This window comes from Leptodactylus fuscus, chromosome 2, assembly GCF_031893055.1.
Source record: "Leptodactylus fuscus isolate aLepFus1 chromosome 2, aLepFus1.hap2, whole genome shotgun sequence".
Taxonomy (NCBI): Eukaryota; Metazoa; Chordata; class Amphibia; order Anura; family Leptodactylidae; genus Leptodactylus; species Leptodactylus fuscus.
The window spans coordinates 245,221,153-245,244,259 of NC_134266.1; the positions used below are offsets into that span (position 1 = coordinate 245,221,153).

Here is a 23,107-nt window from a genome sequence, read left to right on the forward strand (position 1 = left end):
CACCCTCTGCAACCCCTCAAGTTATGCCCCTGTAAGCATCTCTACTGAGGCCGAAATTGGCCACAGTGGTCACATGGACTCATGGGAACAGTGTTGGACTGGCCCACCAGAGTACCAGAGGATTCTCCAGTTGACCCACACTCTAGCACAATAATGTCCCACCAGATGTCACCTAAACTTGAGGGATATACTGTGGTCTATTTGGTAGGGGTGGATGAAAGATGGTCCCCAGAATCATTTTATCTGGTGGGCCCATGGAACCTCGACCTGACACTGAACGCGGTTGGGTTTTTAGCAGAAATGTTCTGTTTTTCCTTATTTTAGCATATTGGATACAGTTACGGTGTTTTTACAGTCTTAAGTAACCCCTTTAAATAGGCCTTAAATTTTGTATCTTACATTTCAGAATACCAGAATTATATGAGATTCTACTCAATAAAGCCCAATTAAATGTCATGTATAGGGCAGCCTATAGAGGAACTCCCCTGAATTGTATAAAACTGTAAGGTCAATGAGGGAGAAGGCTTATTTTTTTTATCATTTTTAAATGGAAGGAAGGGTAGGGTTGAGCCGATCTTGAGATTTCAGGATTGATTTTTAAATCTGATTTCTGTTAATTTACCAGCTGATCCTGATCGTGAAATTTACTTGATTGCCGATCGGAATCCGATCTTTTCCGATCCCGATCGCTCAACCCTAGGGAAGGGGCATCAAGGAAAGAGGGTAATCCTTAAGAAAAGTATTTCTGAGTGAGTCTATAAGCATCATGGACCTACCTTGGCCTCTACTATCTCAGGCATTACAACCAGAATGTAGAGGTTTGGACAGAAGCTAAATCTAAACCCTCGAGACACAGTAAATATAGGTCCCATCATACAACAGTAAAAAGCAGACCTCACACCTTGTCTTCAGCATATTTCTCAGTGCATTCCCATCCAAATATATACTTATACTTAGTTCAATTTTATATTAAAAAATATTAAAGGAATTATGTACAATCATCAAAAAACTTACAAAAGTATAGGTTATTTTTTTTTTTTAAATATTTGCTGAATTTTTACAATACAATGAATTTGAGCTACGGCTGCGCAGAAGGCATCTATGTACATTATAGACAAACATTTCAATCTGGAAATAACTATTGTCTTCGAGGGTTATAAAAATATCATTTCCCCTGCGTGGAATTTGTGACATCGTCCGTAGATTGTATCAGATCTGTAGACAACCCAACTTATCTATCTGGACGCCTTCACTAATACTGTCATGAGAAGATCTGATGCCTTGTTGGTCATTGTTTTATTTTATCTAAAATGGGGGAAGGGTAGAATAAGTTAATATTAAATAAACCTATGACTTATTAGCTACATAATTTTTTCCAGTATTGAAAGAACTACATCTCGGGGACTTATCTTATGGAATGGTTAGGGGTCAACCATTTACCAGGATGATGTCCAGCACCTTAACACAATCTTAAACACCAGCAGTCTCTTGGACGAGGACCACTTTAACACTACCCTGATGCAAGCAACAAATATAAAAAACAAAAAACTTCAGTAGTTGATACCTTTTTTAATGGCTAACTAATAATGATGACAGATTACAACGTTTCGAAGCTTTCGGCTTCTTCTTCAGGTATATCTAAAAACAATTTCTGAAGGAGAAGCCGAGAACTTCGAAACGTTGTAATCTGTCATCATTATGAGTTAGCCATTAAAAAAGGTATCAACTACTGACTCTCAAGTTTTTTGTTTTTTATATTTCCTACCCACTGGCTAACACGGTACAAAAACAAAAAATTCAAGCAACAAAGACAATGATGGACTTCTAGTGACCTGTAGCTCAATGTGGCCACCAAAAGGGTCACCTATGACCTTCTGTTGAATAATCTTACAGAGTTGTCTTACTTGCTGCTCTTCCAAGTGATTGATCATGCGGCCAACACTCTTCCTCTCTATAGGGTCATAGGACAACGAGGTTATAAAAAGCGTGGTTAACCAACCATAGGCCAATCTAGAAGTGATCTGGTGCTTCCCTTAACGTTTGAAGCCATACAAATACATACTATACTGCCAATACTGAATTATCATATCCTATATGTATTTCTAAAAAAAAATTCATAAAGTCAGCGTGAAACTTTTTTTTTTTTTTTTTTTTAAATAATACCTTTTATCCCCATAAAATATAAATACGGTGATCAACCCATGGATCGATCCACATGTTCTGGAGAGTTGACGCTTCTAACCGGACACATTGCAGTAGCGTCTGATGCGAGCTATACTGCCATGTTTGTCTGACCACATAGGCTGCCATATATTTTAAAGCATTAAATAATTTAATAAAATAGCTATGATTGCATAGAACAGACTTCGTTCACATATGTATCTGCTGCCAGTTGGAAATACACTATGAAAAATAGAACTCTATATGAACGGGCCTTATAATCGTCCTTGGCCTGAAGAAGGGTTACTAGATCCTACATCTCTTGATCCTAAGTGGTTCACCTTCAATTGCGAACCTTCTTCCTATACATGACACTCCTCGCTCAGCACTGTAATATAGCAGCTCGATCATTAAGGTGCATTATAGCTACCAGGCATATGAATGAACGTCAATTCATATGGAAACCAATTTATCGGAATTGGAAATGTGATTTTGTATATTCATATTCCATATTCTCAACAAATGGATTAAAGCAATTATAATCTTCCTAATTTTCCAAACCTGAGATTGGATTTAAAAGAAAGTTCTCCATATTTTGGTACGTCTTCAGGCAAAATAATGCAAAAGTAACCCTAGCCCTTACAAAATATGCTACAGATCTGGCCTAATTTGAACAGAAATCCTACGTTCCTCCTCGGTATTATAATCTTGATAGGCTTGTGTACTGGAACAAATCTGCAGAATAATCTTTGAACATTATCTCTTCCATCTTTGGACTGGTTTATTTCAGGAACGCAAATGGCTTCCGATACAGTAGAGAATGATAAGAATGTGGTCTGCGCTGGCACGTAGCCACCGCTCCATACATCCGCAGCCATTTCTTCAGTCCTTCCAGGAAGTATATTCAGTACCTTTGATTTTCAATCACAATCTTTAAGAACGATGGTTTGAGTCATTTTTATTGGGTTACGCTACTTTCTGTTGTACAATTTTTTCTTCTCTGTTTAGAGGTCCGTGATAAGTTAACTTTCCTACTGCAATGTTCCCCTTTGATGAAAATGTCTTTGCTCTGAGACACAACGTCTCCGGTAAAGGTGTTGGTCGCTCTACACTCGTAGATTCCTGAATCGGCTTGCGTTGCGTTCTGGATAACTGCGGTTAGAATCGTAGAATATTCGGTGGTGATTGCATTTCTATGCTTACTGATGCTGTGGTTTATTGTACGATTCCCGACCTTCCTGCGTAAAATCCAGCTAATGTTCGTGTAAAGGTATTTGTTGACGGAACAGGTTAAGGTCATGTTTTCACCTTCTTTTGCCAACTTGTCCATGCTTATGTGGAATCCGCTGAGTACATCTGAAAAAGTTAATATAATATATGTATAAAATCTATGTAACATTATAGTTATATCAAATTATTCATCAATGGGAACAGAGCAATAGGCGGCAGAGTCAAAATGAACCTGGGAATTTATATTGAATTGGGTTTATTTGCCATGGTCGGATATGGGCCTTATAGGTTATTTGGCAGAGTGGCCAAAAACGATACGACTGACCAGGCGTCCTTTCCAATCTGGTGGGAACCGCTTAAAGAAGCAACGAGCTAGCACCGGTGTGTGGTGCTTCTTTAGGCGTTCCCACCGAACTGGAGGGACGCCTGGTCGGTTGTATCATTTTTGGCTATTTCCTCCCTTGGTGGGGTTGGTTAAGCTACTGCTACTGGCAGTAACACCCAACAGTATCAGGTGGAGATCCCCTTAACTGGAGACTCCCCTATCAAACGATTCTATCGGAAGTTACAGTTCGCTCGGGACTACCCCCATTGCTTTATGAATTTGGCCGAGTGGGGCAGGGATCAAGAAAGCCTAGGTCAGGGAACAGAAGCTTTTCTTTTTTTTTTTTTTTTTTTGGGGTGGTGGAGTTAGGTGTTGCGGGGATAGTAATATTTAGATATGTTGCTGCATTGTTGTTTGGAACTGGAAAAACTAAAATTCCCGACCAGAAAATTGGTGCAAGTTATAGCTGAAATCTATGCGAGCTGGTGTAGATTTCATAGGACCCCGTCCAGAATGATTAATAAGCTGGTCTCTTCTAATACTAAATTGGCGCCATTGTCCTTATTCACGGACAGCAAGCTAAAAGCGAAAAATATAAAGTATATTAGAAAGTTACAGAACTTTTTGGTTTTTTTTTTTTATAGTGTTTAAGGTTTATTAACCTAAAACTAGAAAACCCCTTGAAGCACATTTTGGATTCAGGCTAGATGTTTTTGGATTAGAGTCAAAGTACGTCGAGCTTACTACACCTTAAGCCAGAGATCAATGTGATGCTGAGCTGCACGGCGGCCGCAGTGATATATAATAGTTTTATTTACTTAAGTGATTTGAAACTTCCTGTGGAAATAGCTCCCAGGTTTCCTGATGGAAGATGCTGTTTATCTTTGCCAAGCACCACCAGGAATCTCAAAATAAAATGCAGCTTAGTGACATTGGGAAGCCAAGGAGATAAGACTGTTCTGTTCCTGTTTCACCCTAGGTAATTGCAAACACACCCACAGTCCTGCTGCGTGCCAGCAAATGGACAAGAAAGGACGTTTCGCAGGTTACTTCAGTTTGATGTACTTGGACCGCGGTGAATACTTCAGACATTTTTTAAATCCCCGTCCTATTGTGAGCCTTGACTTACACAACTGTCAGACAGACTGTTACATGACCACCTACAAAGGCACGTCCTGTAGCACATGCTGAGGTAGAGTAGTGCAGACAAAACATCAATATCCAGCGGAAAACAGCAATTTTGACTCAAAAGGAAAACCTTCAACTATTGGTACCGAGTGGGAAAACATAGCAATGTGAGAGACGTGAGGCATAAGAGCAACCACCCCATGTCCCAAGCCAGAAAAACAGATTGAGAGGAACAAGGGACAAGGAATGGAAAGGCTTAAGCATCTATGAATTAGCAGTTCTAAAATAAAAAAAATAAATAAAAAAATTGCTTCGAAAATTATTAAACCTAAATTATTACATGATTAAAGAAACAGGTTCTTACCAGTAACATAAAAATGTATATCTCGTCTTTCAATTCCGAATTTATTGGCGGCTGTGCAGGTGTAGATTCCAGAGGTGGAGGAATCATCTATGACAAGTATGCCTGCAGTCTGAAATAGAGAATACGTACATAGAGATCTAGGTTAGCGTGTCCTCTATTAACCATGATCATCTTCTTCTATTTGATCTTTGTGCTATGGAAAGTATAGTATGAAGGCGATGTAAGTACCGCCTAGAGACATGAAACCATTGGGGTACATCTAAGGACTTGTTCACATCTGCGTTGGTAATCTGTTCGGGGGAGTCTACATGGGAACTCCCCGAACGGACTACTGAACACATTGACAAGTGGTGTGCAGTGAAAGCACATGGACCCCATAGACTATAATGGGGGCGTGTGCTTTCCGAAGATCTTTGCAGGGAACATGCAGACAGGAAAGTACTTTTCTGTTCGGATGACTCGTGTGGAGATCTCGCAACAAGCACACAGATCCCATTACTTTATGGGGTCCGTGTGCTTTCCCTGCACACCACTTGCAAATGTGTTTGATAGTCCGTTCGGGGGGATCCCCATGCGGACTTCCCGAACGGATTACCAAACGCAGATGTAAACCAGGGGTAAAATGAATGGGTTTTAAAGCTGACTGCCGGCAAGCCATCACCTGTCCAGTTTCCCCAGGGTTTAGGACGGAAACCACAGGGTGGACAGCAGCTGTAGTGTGAACCCAGTCTAACATGGCGTATTAATATAGGTTCTACTCCATAATGTCAAATAAAAACCTAAGGCAAACGTAACTTGATCTACTAGATACTCAGCCAGTTACTCAGAACACTAAGTCATTGTACCGTTAAAAAAGTAACATGGGGGGGGAATACTTAGCTTATTGCTTGCAAAATATTGTATAAATTAAATAAAATTATATAAAATATGCAAAATAATAAGAATATAAAAAGGAATATAAATGTGAAAAAAAATTATAATAATATGCAGAAAAACAAGGGACATTGACATTGGCTTTGTTTGGGGTTAAGATTGTGCACCTTAGTAGAGCAGGATTGGTATATAAGGTATGTAGGATATAAGAGGGGGGGTCTGCACTGCCATGTTACCATAGACCACTTCAATTATATACAGTACCTAACTATTACTATATTTGCACACTGTTAGTAATGACACTATAATAATGTCGTCTGTATGTATGGTATAAGTCTAAGTCAACGAAGCACGTTCCTATTTACATTCACATTATGACCCCTCAGACCCCTGGACGCAACAGATGTGACAGAGAAGAAGGGAAGTCCATATGTTCATTCTATGAATTGCACACAATACACTTCTCGTCACGTATCCACCAGACACTAAAATTAGCCCCAAGCTAAAAGTGAAAAGTTTGATATAGAATTGAGACGTGCGAATAGAAGTGTTTAGCGTGTGGGAACTGAGTCATTAAAGAAATGTGGAAGCTGATCTATGACAAGTAAGTACAGCACTTGTGTCATTGACTGTTTCAATGATGCACTCCATCTCGTAATGTGTGCCCAGAAAGTGCTTAGAGGAAATCTCACTAGAACATTATAGCTGTCATTCCTGTACAACCTTAATAACTTAGACATAATAGGACACACTTCCCGTCCTTCACCCGCGGCGCTCCAAATTTTATTCCAGCACAGTAAACACCAAAAGGGTCAGAAATTCAAAGTGCAAGATAATACACAAGTGGAGGTGTCCATCATCCAAGGGGTTAACACCACTTTACGAATACTTGTATTACCCACAAAATAACAACTCAGGATCCCTTTTTGTGTTGCAACATCCCTCTATTATTATCTGGGTGTTACCAATTGGGGGATCCCTATTTGTGTTGCGACATAACTCTATTATTAGCTGGGTGTTACCAGTTTGTGGTGTACCCCAAAGCACTACACATTGTCTAACCATTACTCACAGTACCAGGCTGTGTAGGCCACACCCCTTTGACAATAACGGTACCACCCTGTTGTCAGTTTATTCCTACATTTACAGGAGAAATCATTCAGGAACAGCACAACGTAGACTAATGTTCCAGAATTATGGCAAATACAAGTATTGACTAAAACAGACTTAGGAGATTACTTATCACTGCGCTACTACAACACAACACCACCAAAGCAAGTAATTATGTCTTTTACTGAACTACCAACTGTCCAGAAGGGGGCGCACATTTACTAAAATCAATGGAACATAATAGTTCTCATACATTAATTGAAATAATAATCTCGTGCATAATATTTTGTTTGTTACCTTGTTTCTCCCCTCGATCAGACGTGTACGTTCTATGATACTATAAATCTTATTTCCCATGCTACTGCTGTTTTTGCCAACAATTAATGGAACTGAACTGTCCGACTGGAAATCGCACCTGTTAGAGACAAGAAAAATAGATTAGAATAGATAAAGCTAATTCCTGTGCATATACATTGCTATAACAACTCATTGGACAAGCAGAACTGGCTCCAGGACACCTTAAGGGTAGTATATCACAGCCGAAACCTCTTCGAAACCACTTACAGTATATGCTGTTGTAGGGGCAGTTAGTGACGTCATGAATATATTGTTTTTGTGACAAGTAAGTCAGCTTTTAATCTGTGTGTAAATGAGCCTATTGGTGTACTTGCGGTGTGGCCGCATCTACCCGGTTTTACTTGTGTTCACCACCCAAGGTTGCCCCCTCAGGTTAGGAGACTCCGCCGCAGATTCCAACTAGAATCGGTGGGGAGAAAAGTCCTGCATGTTTGGGAAACCCGACGGACAACCAACAGACCCCATTATAGTCTGCAGGGTCCATGGGTGTCTGCAGGTAGACACTTTTTAGCAAATGGGCTCTCCATCTTTTGGAGAGCCCAAAAGATGGATCCCATGTGGATCTGAACTTGGAAGAGCCGAACGCTAGTGAAAACAGATATAGCTGTGGCTATAATTATAGCAAAAAGTTCATTTGCATACAGAAAAAAAAATAATTTGGCAGCAGTTATGTTCAATATTCATACAACAGAAGAGGTTTCCATTTAATAGAAGTGGATTCCAAAATATTTTTTTAATATGCAACGTTCACTGAACAATTGTTCAAGAGTTTATGTAATGGGTGCAAATCCAAGTTAATGATAACTGGTGCCCTAGTATAATGCAAATTTGCTAGAAGTCTCTCTGATAATAGACTGATCACAGTGATCGAATGTGTGGAAGTTACCCTACAGCACCGCCACAGGAGAAACAAGGTAGTACAGCATTTTTTTAATGCTCAAATATAAATAAGTCCTCCAGAGTCAAAGGTTCTCTGGGTAGATGCCCTATATTCTGGTTAATAAGGGTTTTGGTTGATATATTCTAATAAATTTCCTAGTATGGTATTATTTTTATTATTTTCTAAACCAAACAACCCCTTTACATAGAAAAAATACAGTTGTTCTCAACTGACATGAGAGCCAGTCCACTTGCCCCAAACACGAGGTCATAGCAGGCTCTACCTGCTCAGGAGGCTGAGGGCCTTTGGTATCTAGTGGGAGCTTCTTATTGCCTTCTTCAACTCTGTGGTAGCATTAGCCATCTTCTTCGGAGCGGCCTGCTGGGGGAGTAGTATACCATCTAGGGACAGAAATAGACTTGACAGGCTGGTTAGAAGGACCAGCTCTGTCCTGGGGAGCCCCCTGGACCTAGTACAGGAGGGGGGTGACAGAAGGATACTGTCCGTGGTGAGCTCCATGCCGGAGAACAACTCCCACCCCATGTATGAGACAGTGATAGCACTGGGCAGTACTGTCAGTGACCAACTGCTTCACTCCAAGTGTGTGAAGGAGCGCTATCGGAGGTCCTTCCTCCCAACTGCGATCAGGCTGTATAACCTACATCAGACCAAGCGAAGATCACTCTGCACAGAGAACTAAATGATCCTGAGTCTTTCTTTTTCTTCTTAGTTGCTATGACTCCTAGTATATTTTTTATCTGCTATTCTGAGCTTATTATACATCATTATTAGTGTTAAGCGAATAGTATTCGTGGAATACGTCGCCGGCATAGGAATGCGTGTAATCGGCCGAACACCAAGGGGATAAACGGTATGAAGATTTGATGCGTTTAACCCCTTAGTGTTCGGCCGATTACACGCATTCCTATGCCGGCGAGGTATTCGACGAATACTATTCGCTGAACACTAATCATTATCATGTCAGCTGCATATAACATTGATTATAAATTCCAAAAAGTTTATCTTGCTTTTGTAATAAGAATACTCAGAGTAAATAAAAAAGACTCAATATTCTCCCTAGCAACTAAATGCACAAAATCAGAAGTAGGAAGCAATGAAATAAGTGGAAGTACCAGATATATGGAAATTTACCCAGTGATCCCGCTGGGAGTCAAGTGGAAGCAGAGTGAAGCTACCAGGAAGGGCTGGTCTGAGTCTGGCCTCATGTATGAATGGAATGAGCTGTTCTTTCCATTGCTACCACATGGAACCATTAGTCAGCAGTGATCAGACTCCGTTTATTAAATCAAACATAGTCTATTTCATCAAGTTCTGACATCTGCCAGATCTCATCAGTGAGATTTCATCAAGTATCCAGTAACCTGTATTATTTATAGGCTAAAATCTGAGAAGCGGAATATACTGGGGCCTATAGTCCTAAAGCACATCAATACAATTTCCTACAAGTATTTACTCCAAATGCAGCTTCTGTAGGTCATGTCTCTGGCAACCTTTCCGCCAGTGCTCTTCCTCAATATAAATCCAAAAATAGAGATTTGGGCCAGGAATTTATTGTAGATATCTCCAAGATTTATGCATCAATCACAACAGTTTGGATGGCAACATGTCCACCTCCTGGCTAATAAATTCTTAAGTGTAGTGGACATGGATGTACACAGCTTTACAGTACAACCTCTACAGTTTTACAAGGTCTACGGTAACATCCAACAATCTCCATTCATGAGCCAATTTTAGGCCAATTCATCCAGTCACAACCACAAAAATCCCAAGAAACAACCACACTTGGGTAAAATTGCTTAATCGCAACTCTTTGAGACAGTTGACTAGATGTTCCCTTAAAAACAAGCCAGTTGCAATGTATGAGTCTTCAGTCTTGCCTACAATTTTACTATCACAGATATTTAGGTCATATTAACTGGACACCCAAGCATCCTGAGAACAGGGATGGTCAATCTTCTTCCATGAAAGTATTAGTCTTGCAAACCAGGAAGATAAAAGGTCACTAGTTTGGGGTGTGTATGGAGGTTTTCGCTCTATTACACCTCATAGAAGTCCATTTTAACATGCAAAACCCATTATTTTAAAAACCAGAATGAGAGGAGCCCTGCTTTCAACTTTATAGAATATGTGGGCATCTACAGAGGGGTAAAGTCTCCATGCAAACTTTTGAAGAACTGTCATAGTTACAACTAATTGTGTCCATATAAAAGTATGGTCTTCAGAACTTCTTAACTTCAGAGTGAATGGTCACCTATCTAATGGATATGGGAGTATGTTGACTCCAGTGAAGGATGGCATGGTAGAAAAGAAGGCTCGGCCATGTTAAACGTCCTTTTTTGTTTTTAATGGAGATAAGTCACCACCAGAAGTATCGGTCATGGGCTTACTCTCCCCATGAGTTGGCCAAATCAGTGCGTCAAGAAGACAGCAAGCCATTAAGAATAGCTGTCGCCCAAGTGCTCACTTATCGAAGGTCCATGGACACCTTAAGACTATGATTGAAGTGTTTTGTTAACTTTTATTTTCACATCCTAATACAGGGAAACACAATAATACTTTCATGTGAGTTATTGTCCTTCCAGATCCATTATTGCTTTCCATCCAGAAAAGGTCAAGAAAGTCAGAGACCTCATTATACTTACAAGGATACCCAAGCCACCGAATTCCTTCCTTGCTGCAAAATCTTTCTGGGTTAAGAGTACTTTGAAGGGGAGGAAAGTGGCTTGGGATTTGGATTATTTATTCTTGACTTTCCGACAGCCTGTCCTTGACCATAGTCTTGTGTTTTTCTTTCTCTTTGCCATGAATGAGGAGGGATAGACTTTAACAGAAGTCATCATTTCTATTTTAATATTATAAACCAAGAAGGAGATGAGGAGGAGGAAGACGGCCATAAATCTGGCAGTACACAGTAGCAGGAAGCCGAGAGCCCCTGCAATTATTTTTTCAAAGTTCTTAGAGCAATTCCACACTTCCACCAGGAATTCACGTGTTAACCCTTTGATGATAAGGAAATTGTAAAATCTTCAATTATTTCTCCTTTTTTCTTGAGTAGTCCATGAAAAGTGGTTCGGTACCATTGGACTGTATCACTGGACCGTGTTGAGCGGTCATAAAGGTTGACCCCCTAGATAAAGCTCATTGTTCTTCCAAGTTACCTCCTCATCACTGCATGGGTTAACGTAAGATTGGGGGATATAACTTGACCCTTAAGAATACATAAAGCTTTTAAGGAAGTAAATTGTGCCATGTTTGAAGATGCAAAGATAACAGCAGTGCTGGGAACGGTCTTGTATTGGGGAGGAAGCCAAACAAGAAGAGGAAAGCAGCGTACGCTCCTGATTTCGCACAGGAAGCTCAGAACACCTCCTGCCAAAGGGAGATAAGACGGCTCCCATGGCCTATTCTGGACCGGGCCACTGTTATCAACCTTTAGCTGTAACACTGTCCTCGAGATACTTCACTCAGTTCACTCCCCGTGTTCTCAGCCATTTTTAAAAGCTACTGCTGCCATTTCTAGACAGCATGCCAAACACAATAGAACGATATAATTATATCTGCTGAATGAAAAGCGTTTCCGGGGCAAGCGTGTACTACATGACATTTGTATACAGTACTCGTGTGCTATTATAAATGAGCCCAGTGATCGAGCCGTGGTGAACAGTAAACAGTTGGACAATAATGGACACGCTCAATTTGATTCTATCCACATGGGGAAGATGGATGTAATAATGCCAGCAGGACCCCCTCCTCAATTATAATGTGGGCTCCTTATATTTCAAGACCAGGTGTGACTGTCACATCACACCGTATATAGTTGTGATCTATAAAAAGAAAAACTGATATTCTTAGAAATCTAGTAATCTTGTCCCTTAGCAGAAGTGTATACAATGCATAGCTGGGGGTTAGAGGAGATTTGAGAACCTATGGGGGAGAGGTGAGATTTGAGGACCTGTATGGGAGATGTCAGATCTGAGGATCTGGACAGTAGAGGTGAGATCTGAGGACCTGTACAGTAGAAGTTAAATTTGAGGACCTGTTCGAGAGATGTGAGATTTGAGGACCTGTACAGGAGAGGTGAGATTTGAGGACCTGTGTGGGAGAGGTGAAATATCCCTGTATGGAAGAGGTGATATTTGAGGACCTGTCCGGGAGAGGTGAAATATCCCTGTACGGGAGAGGTGAGATTTGAGGACCTGTACGGTAGAGGAGAGATTTGAGGACCTGTGCGGGAGAGGTGAGATTTGAGGACCTGTATGGGAGAGGTGAGATTTGAGGACCTGTGCAGGAGAGGTGAGATTTGAGGACCTATATGGGAGAGGTGAGATTTGAGGACCTGTATGGGAGAGGTGAGATTTGAGGACCTGTGCGGGAGAGGTGAAATATCCCTGTACGGGAGAGGTGAGATTTGAGGACCTGTATGGTAGAGGTGAGATTTGAGGACCTGTGCGGGAGAGGTGAGTTTTGAGGACCTGTACAAGAGAGGTGATATTTGAGGACCTGTGTAGGAGAGGTGAAATATTCCTGTGCGGGAGAGGTGAGATTCGAGGACCTGTACGGGAGAAGTGAGATTTGAGGACCTGTGCCTAAGGTTCTAACTGCTTGCCAAAGTTGTTTAGATACAGTGATAGAGATCTATCTGACAGGAATACCCCTGGGCCAATACTTGCATCTTTTAATAATTTATCACAAGACCAAATGGATGAATATTAACTTACAATATTATTGCTATTACTATTCTTATCAATATTACATTATGGATTGACTCCTGTTTCACAAACTTAGGTAAAAGACTGTCATTTCAGCACTGTAGACAGCCACCTGCTGAATCCACTCTCATGTTTAATATGTTTAAGTGATTCTTAGGAATAAAACTTATTTCTGGAAATATATATGAGATGTCAATCCCAACTTTCCTCAAGTCCTTCTTTTAATACTTTTTTTTTTTTTTAAATCTAAAACCCTTCTTAATATAACTTTATAGTAGTTGAGGTTTTGTTTCCCGGAAAACCTTTGTTCCAAATCCTATCATTATTGAAATGAATGAAGGGAAACCCCAGTCAAATCTCCAGGCGGTACATAGGGCAGGAGTAACTAAGCAGATTGGCATATAGTTTTGGGAAAGTTTTAGTATAATCTCATTTATTCATTTAATCTGTTCTTGCTCTGTTTTATAGGAGTCCAGTGGGCAGTCCTTATCAGTGACTGAGAGGTATATGTGTAAGCACCCACTTACATGAACGGAAACAGTAACTGAGTAGGACCGCTCACATGTAAAGGCCCATTAATATGGAACAAATATTGAGCACCAAGAACAGTCATATCCAATAACTGGACTGTGTAAAGTGCCAATGGTGAACCAACAAGTGAGCAAAATTTACATGTTGTCAGGTGAGACATCTTTTATGTGCTATATAAAATAGCTGTGTGTACATGAAGAGTAACACGCTTTCTGGCCATTATATGACTTGCATTCTGCATTTTACCATGTCTTCCTCTGCAGACTCTATGTATAATTCTCAGTTGTCCCCCAAGTAGTTAGAAACTAGCTGCTATGAGGTCTCCCATAGACAAAACATTGAAAAAAATGGATATTCTGCTCCCTATCACTGTCACGCTCCCAGAAATAACATGTTGGAAACAGCAAATACAGCAGTATTAAAAGCATTCTGGTGAGATAAAACACTTAGCTGCAGCGGCATCTATATGTGTTTGCCTCTGATTCTCTTTCACTGGCTTCTTTCTCCATCCTCAACTTCCCCTGTCCATAAACATCTTTGGGCAGCTATAATCTGATCTCTCAGTGAATGGACAGTCTATCTTGGGAGACCAAGACAGATTTGGCAGAGCACGAGTAAAGAGTTTAGTGGGAAGAGGCAAAAACAGTCTGAGAAGTGGAGAAAGAAGCATTTTTCTCCATTTAAATAAATTAAAATTTTCTTCTATCCTCTTTCATTGATAACCTTTCCAGAAGGGTATCATCTGCTCACAGATTTTGGTCAATGGGCAGGAATTGTCAATACGTAGAGCTCCAGGTAAAAGGAGCAAATCCAAAAATACTATATTAGAGATTCAACACTATAATACCCTCATACAGAGTCACCCGTAGTGAGGATCAGCTCCCTGCGAGGCCTCTGGAAAATGAAATATTGTTTCCTGTTATTGAAATTTTTGTTTGTACAATATTGGGAAAAAATGAACAATTATATAATTACAGGAGTTTTAGTTAAAAAAAAAATCTTATTTTCTCAGCCGTACACATTAAAACCAGATGGTGAATCATAGGATGTTTTTTTGTTTTTTTATTTTAGCATCAAATTCCAGTCTGGACTTAAGGGCTTAATATTCCATTATAAGGCTTTGTATATTAAATGAGAAAACAAACCACAGCGAGTCTCCATCCATATTACTGCGGAATGGAATTTTACAAATATTTATTCTACATTGTGATTTCATCAATATGTTTGGTGTCTAAACCCTATTTTTCTAGATCTCGCTGCCTATGAAGGGGTCATGTCCATAAAATCAGATGAAGATAGTGATTATTAAAGATGCAGAGCATAAAAACTCAAAGTGGGAGACAAGACGGTATGCCAATGTGCAGAAAGGCAAAATGGTGGACCACATGGAAGTTACTGACTCCATTATATGTAGAACTACAGATGAAGGATATCAGAATTGAGGGTCAATATCAGAATAGTCTATGGCATATAATGTTACCAGCCTATGTTGTTAAGGCTGGGTTTACATGTGCAATGGAGTCTCCATCACAGAAACCGCAGAAAATCGGCAGAGAAAAGAGTCCAGTTTTTAAGTAGTGAACACCCAATGGACCAGATTATAGTCAATGGAGTACACCAGTGTTCATATGTAACCACTATCGTAACGGGCCGGCTCTCCATCGTTTGGATCCCCAGATGGACCCAAATGGATGGCCTGGACTACTGCGATGCTAGCATAACTTATTGTCTTACAAGGTCTGAATCTACTACTAGGGTGCCATATGGAGATATCATACAACACCACATGGAGTGCGTAAAGGGAATCTTCACCAGGAATCTTGACATCATACCGGCCACAGTTCATTGTAGAGGACATTATGTTGAGTGCCATCATCATACCATTAGATATCCCAGTAGATGCACCATGTCTTTTGTGAAATATGTAAATGATGAGGCAATGGGCATGCAGGGCATCAGGGTTTCAAGTGTAAATACAGAGATTTTGTAACTTCTGGTACGCCCCCATTGAGCTTGAGCCTGATTTACATAATCAGCTTTTCTAAAGCAAATGGTGCATCTGTAGGATTGTCTAAAGACATGATGGTGCACAGCGTAATGCCCCCTTGCACGGTGGCTAGTTTGATATTGAGTTTGCTGGTGATAAAATGATTGGGCATGGGGGCCACACGGTGGCTCAGTGGTTAGCACTGCAGCCTTGCAGCGCTGGAGTCCTGGTGTTCAAATCCTGCCAAGGGCAAAAAACCATCTGCAAGGAGTTTGTATGTTCTCCCCGTGTTTGCATGGATTTCCATCCCATATTCCAAAGACATACTGATAGGGAAAAATGTACATTGTGAGCTCTATGTGGGGCTCACAATCTACATTAAAAAAAAAAAAAAATGATTGGGCATGTTCAAATCCAACAGGTCTGACCCTTCTAACCCTTGACATCTGTTATTGTACGGGGGCATGGGACACCACCGTCCTGTCCAGTCTTGCCAATATCATTGAGACAGTTGACATCAATATAATGTGTATGGGTATGGCCCACAGCCATGAGAATAGAAATCGGTGTAACAGAAACGTAAAGAAGCCGTCCCAACTAAGATTGCTACGTTTTATATTTCAGGCTGTTTTAGAAATAACTGAGTTACTTCGGGTATTTTCAGTTTCCTATACTAAATATAAGACACACCCAGCAGAAACCTACCGTGAGCCCAAGTGGTGCCGCATGCATGGACGCCAGGTCCAGGTTATTGTTGGTGGTGGAACTCCATATACTGTACATGTCAGCGTTTGCCTGCTGCCTAGCATGTAAGGTTGTGGTTCTTGGATTGACATGGATTTCTCATAAATCTGGGGCTTTACTATTAAATAGAAAGAAAAGATATAATGTAGGATCATAGCAGGAACTCACTGTCCAATCCTTTAACTGACAGAACATAAAGAGCAACCAACCTACCATTAACTCGAAGGGTCATGGTTACATTTTTCACAAGGTTCCACCGTTTTAGTTTCAGGGACATTATGTATTCTCCGGCATCTTCTTCGGCCACATCTTTAATAGTCAGGACATTGTTGTGTATTATGTACCGGGCACACTTGTCTGCTGCCAATAAGTTATTTTTCCACCTAGGACAGAAAGTGAACACAAAAGGTAAGTGCAAAGCCGACAATTTCTCAAAATGTTTGTTAAATTTTCATAGCAACTAAAGATGCCTTTCAGCTGATATTTCAGGAATTAGTTACCAGTTTCTCCTGCTTTTTAGTCTTAGGGTGCATGCACACTACGTAACGCCGGGCGTGTATGAGAGCCGTACATGCCGGCGTTACAGCAGGGCTGCCGAACACTTCCCATTCACTTCAATGGGAGCGCTCGTAAACGCCGCTGTTACGAGCGCTCCCATTGAAGTGAATGGGAAGTGTTCGGCAGTCTGCCGTAATGCCGGCGTGTACGGCTCTCATACACGCCCGGCGTTACGTAGTGTGCATGCACCCTTATATGGCATTAATCTCATAGTCTGCGGCGCTATTCTTACCACCAAAATTCTGAGAACTTTTCTCCCATGCATCAATTCTCCCGTGCATCCCCCATACACTGGAACTCCTTACCAAGATACATAAGGCTGACCCCCACAATCACAGGATTCAAGAAGGCCCTGAAGACTCACCTATTCAGGAAGGCCTACAACCTCCAATAACACTGTCACCACACCACCACCTTAAAGAGGACCTTTCACCATATCCGGGCACATGCAGTGTTATATACTGCTGGAAAGCTGACAGTGCGCTGAATTCAGCGCACTGTCGGCTTTCCCGATCTGTGCCCGGTGTACAGAGCTTACGGTGCCGGTACCGTAGTGCTCTATGGTCAGAAGGGCGTTTCTGACCATTAGCCAGAGACGTCCTTCTGCCTCGCGGCGCCTATCGCGCTGTGCTGTGGAGCGGGGAGGAACGCCCCCTCCCTCTGCTCACACAGCTTGTCCGTAGACGAGTATTAGCAGGAGAGGGAGGGGGCGTTCCTCCCCGCTCCACAGCACAGCGTGATTGGCGCCGCGAGGCAGAAGGACGTCTCTGGCTAATGGTCAGAAACGCCCTTCTGACTGTAAAGCGCTACGGTACTGGGACCGATATCGCTTTACACCGGGCACAGATCGGAAAAGCCGACAGTGCGCTGAATTCAGCACACTGTCAGCTTTCTGGCAGTATATAACACTGCATGTGCCCGGATATGGTGAAAGGTCCTCTTTAAGTGTCTCTCCCCTCACCTTCTGTCTCTATCTCTCACCCTCATAGATTGTAAGCCCTCGCGGGCAGGGCCCTCTACCCCACTGTGCCAGTCAGCCATTGTTAGTATCATATCTGTATATTTTGTGTACTGTATGTGAACTCCCAAATGTAAAGCACCATGGAATAAATATAATAATGTACAGCACCATGGAATTAATATAATGATGTACAGCACCATGGAATTAATATAATAATGTACAGCACCATGGAATTCATATAATAATGTACAACACCATGGAATTAATATAATAATGTACAGCACCATGGAATTAATGGTGCTATATAAATAAACAATAATAAAAATAACGCTAAGACCAGGGCTGACGACAAGGCGACTTTGGCCATGACTCCTGTGATGCGAAAAAAAATTGTTGCGTCACCCTGCAACTCTTACACGTCTGGTTGCAAAAAGATCTAGCATTGCTGGATTTTTTCGCAACTAAAACTTGCAGTTTTAGTACCCTTGGGGTTGGAATACAACTCCAATCACTTACATTGGAGAAGGAGTTGTAGGGCGACCATGTGACCTTTGGTCGAGTGATAGGAGTCACAGTCAAATATACCCTGTAGACCAAGCTTTAAGGGTTTCAGAAACACATATGTTCATAGGTTATGTCTGCTCTTGCACTATTACTTCCCTCAATCTGCAGTTAGTTGCCCTGAAAAAAATCGGCCATGACATAAGACTCCTAGATACTCCTTAATGTAACCAATTTTAGGTCAGTGGGACCCAACAGGATTACCGTAATTGGAATCTCTTTAGGAATAGATAAGTCATGACTTCAACAGAGACTAACATGCCATGTAAGGATATAATTTTTGGAGGCAAAGATGTATAAGGGCTATAGAGTGTAAATGTGGGTTGTCAGATTAATAAATGGGGGGGGGGGGCTGTTCTTTCCCTGTGGAGAGAAGTGGTCCCGTCATCAATACAAGAAAGGGTTCTTTACAGTTCCTGTAATCCAACTTCAAAAGCTTTACTACAATGGGTTATAATGGGAACCTGTCACGTTGAACATGGTGTTCTATCTAAGGGCAGAAGTTTACAGATCAGGCGGAGATAAGCAGATTGATATATAAATTTGTGGGAAAATATTTAGTATAACCTGTCATTTATTCATTTCACATCCTCTTTACTATTGGGTTAGGGGTCCAGTAGTAGGTCATATTATAACTTAATAGCCTTTCCCTTATAACTGATACAGAAATGGAGGTCTATAATTTAGAACGGCCCACTGGACTCCTAAAACTAAAATGAGACTTAAAGTTGAACTATATATTATATCAATCTTCTCAGCTTCTCCTGCTCTACAACCTTGTGTATACAGATTAGACAACATGTATAACATGACAGGATCGCTTTAAAGAGGGGTTAGAGGTCTAGTAATCTAATTAAATTGAAGGACTTGTTCCCTCATGAGACGAAATGGATTACAGTTGCCAGAACTTTTAGTTCTGCTTTCTTCGAGCATAAATAGCTAGGTCTTAGAAAGGTCGACGTTGAGGAACATGTCTGGAACTATACAATGCAGCAGACTAAGTGTGGATTCTCTCCAGCCCACATCTTTACAGGAGCCAAATGGTTTCAACATAAACCAAGAAGACTTTTGCTCAAAACAATGCCAAGCTTACATGACTAAGTGCCTGGAGATGTCTATGACTCATGTCCAATTGTCTTCATGCAGTTCTACCATGCTCCTAAGCCAGATGACTTGAAGGGGAATGAAATTCCATTGTAATAGGATTTTACACTGGCATCAAGTCCGTTACACATGAATGTTAGAAATTACTTTACTTAGCTCCACTACGAGAAAAATCTCTATTTATAACAGAGTTCAAGCTCAGACGACCTTCACTTTGCTGGTGGAACTTACAAAACTACATAAAAATAACTCCGGATATTCTTAGAAGTTGGAATTCGGAACATTTGTGGAAAATAAATTTCTTATTTTCACACAAATCCCCTTCCTAACCCTTCATATTATGACCCCTGCATTCATTGCATGGGAAATAACTCATGGGTATGATTATGCGAGAGTTAAGACGTCTATTTTCTTTGGTGGGATCTAAATATAACCAGATTTAACACATTTGTTCCTCTGGGCATATGAGAATATCTCAAGGAACAGCTTTAGGAAAATTGAGGTTTTTTTTTTAAGTAAAATGGCAAGGTTTAATACCAAGGTCACTAACACAAAGCTAAGTTATGTAGTCAGTTTTGTTAAAGGGATTGTTGGCTTGGGAGAAGACTTCGAAGTGTATTAGAAGTGCCCTAAGAAGGTAAGCTGATCACATGGCGTTCTCATGTTGGAGCCACCAGTGATCATTTATTATATGTGGAGGAATCTAGCTGCAAGTGTTAAGTTTTCTGCAGCACCCCCACAGGTGAAACAGAGAATTACACAATCAAAATTTAAATCATTGGATTGCATGGAACAAATTGGCCAAAGGCTGGAAATGCCAAAATATAACAAAACTTTATAAATACCCTACTTTTCCACGACTACCACGTCAATGGTCTCCTCAGATCTGCTGTTGATGTTGACTTTCCTGCCATATACCCATATGACCACTGGAGCCCATCCCTGGCTTCAGTGGTCTTGTAACATGCACTCCATAATCGGTGGTGAGGTCAGCCAAGTAGGCACATTAATACAATAAGAAAGTCAACAAAGACCTGTGGCGACCGCAGCTGACGTTGTGGGGTGATAATCAGTTGAGTAACGTCTCTTTAGTATTTATGTCATTCTCTAAATTTGGATAAATTTGTACCAATTTGTGAAACCCCTTTAACATTTAAGGAGTTTGCCAGGCTAAAAATATTGATGACCTATCCTACGGATCGGTCACCAATATCAGACAGGTGGAATGGAATTGTCTGACTACCACACAGAAAACGGAGCTGTCTTCTTCCTGCTCCATTCTCTGCACAACTGCTGATTGATAAGGGTGCTGGGTGTCAGACCCAACCGATCTGCTGGTTATAATTTTTTCAACCTTAAATACATAGTAAGATGTATTAAACATTTCTTTGAAGACCTAGGATCCCCATGGAACCTATTGACTTTAATTAGAACTGTATAATCTAATGTTTCACCTATAATGGTGAACGGCTAGGTTCCTTCACCAGTTACCAGGTTTCCAACATCAGAATGCCCCGTGACCAGCTTAACGTCTTGAGATCCTCCTAAAATCTGGGCATACAAAACCTTATTCTTCTTATTATTCTTAGCATTATTATTATGTGTACAGACATTTACATATATAGAGTTTGATGGATCTAAGACATAGAGTCCCCTAGATGGTGGAAGTCTCTTGTCCCTTTGCCCTCCTTATAACCTGGCCCTATAAAATTGCTTGCAACCTTTGAGGTAGGACAGTGTAAGGATTTTCTGCCATAGTAGCGTTTTCTTCTAAAGTCTTACGAAGGACAGACTCCTATGGCCTCAAAGGAAATTTCTACATGAAGTCAATCATGTCGCATGGAGTGGGAAGGTAAGTACCTATGAAAAATATAGTTATTTTATGAGATCCAGATCCCTATAGACATGACATTGGACACAAGAACTTGATATAAAGCCATCGAAAGCACTTGAATTTCAATTATGAGAAGGGACAGGAAAAACATCATTAATTGTTCAGGGCTAATAGAATGATGTGAACTGGAATACCTTCACTGAGCAGAACCCTATGGGAAACGCGAGTCCATGACCCTAGAGCATGATTAACAATTGATTGTCTTCCCTTACTATTTCAGGAACTGAAAGTATGGAGGCTATTCCCCTTCACGTTACTTGTTTTCCTAATTGGATCTGTCACGCAAACCTTTGTTTCAGGGTTAATACATTAGGCCAGTCGCGGTGCTGCAGAGCTGCAGATCTGCCCCCTAGATAGCATTGTTTATTAAAGGTGTTTTGCATCTTATTTTTTAATTTTAGAATATTCTGCATTACTGCCAAGAACTGACTACAATAGTTAATTTAGGTAAACCTCAAAAAGAATGGGTGCACATTGCCAATGACGAAGGCTGACGCGCTATACATAGCAATCCTGATCAGCAATTATTAATTGACGAATTTCATACAATATTCCAGGGCTCCTCAGTGTCTTGAAATTGTGTGTGACTTGTGCTAAAATCACATTTGCCGTGGGACCCTTATTGTTCTCTAAAGGAAGAAAATTTGCAAGCGACTATGGTGACCTTGTCACAAACTTTACTTCCATAGGTAACAATTGAAGATGAATTGTGACTTCACCACCATTCTCTTGGGATTTCCAGAAGTTAAGTTCACGGACTCCCAACAACAGAAGACGTATGTTACCAGTACCAAGATATATGGCTTACCCTCCCTTGATCACATGCAGCAAGTTGGTGGGGGATGTTGGTTTCTGCTGTGGACTAGAGATGAGCGAACACTGTTCGGATCAGCCGATCCGAACAGCACACTCTCATAGAAATGAATGGAAGCACCTGTGATGCCGTCCGGCCGCCGGCAAAGTCAGCGTCACAGGTGCTTCCATTCATTTCTATGGGAGCATGCTGCTCGGATCGGCTGATCCGAACAGTGTTCGCTCATCTCTACTGTGGACAATCCCTGCCACAATGAGGATTATATTATAGGCATAGAAATAAATTCACTGCCCATTATTTGCTTCTATTTAATGGCTTAGGCCTGATTCACATCTCTGTTCAGGTTTGTGTTCAGCAAGCAGTACTTTTCTCTCCGCATGTTTCATGTGGAAACCGAGCAGAGACCACACGGATCCCATTATAGTCTATGGGGTCTATGGGTTTCCTTAGGTAACTGTTTTTTATGCGTATAGGTTCGGGAGGTCCCCAGGCAGATTCCCTGACCGGAAACTTGGAACGCAGATGTGAACTGCCATATATTGCAACAGCAGCCATTTTTCCCTGCATGACATCTTCAGACTAGGGTGATTTTAAGTCTAGTGACTTAAGATCACCATGTTGTACTACTACATTGCACCCTATGATAGACCAAATGATGAGATGCAAGGTGCCATGACCATGACCAAGTAGTCATAGAGATGAGCGAGTACTGTTCGGATCAGCCGATCCGAACAGCACTCTCACATAGAAATGAATGGATGTAGCCGGCACGCGGGGGGTTAAGCGGCCGGCCGCC

General features: G+C 41.1%; 1 protein-coding gene across 1 annotated transcript in view; it reads right to left on the reverse strand.

Annotated features, from left to right (window-relative positions):
- Nucleotides 1-1,669: 1,669 nt before the first annotated feature.
- Nucleotides 1,670-23,107, reverse strand: part of FLT1 (fms related receptor tyrosine kinase 1) — a 64,254-nt gene continuing 42,816 nt past the window's right edge. The window contains exons 9-13 of the mRNA XM_075265959.1: nt 16,633-16,802; nt 16,381-16,537; nt 7,488-7,605; nt 5,208-5,316; nt 1,670-3,516 (exon numbers count right to left, since the gene is read on the reverse strand). Of these exons, the coding sequence (XP_075122060.1) occupies nt 3,119-3,516; nt 5,208-5,316; nt 7,488-7,605; nt 16,381-16,537; nt 16,633-16,802 (952 nt within the window). The 3' untranslated portion in view covers nt 1,670-3,118. The remainder of the gene's footprint in view (nt 3,517-5,207; nt 5,317-7,487; nt 7,606-16,380; nt 16,538-16,632; nt 16,803-23,107) is intronic.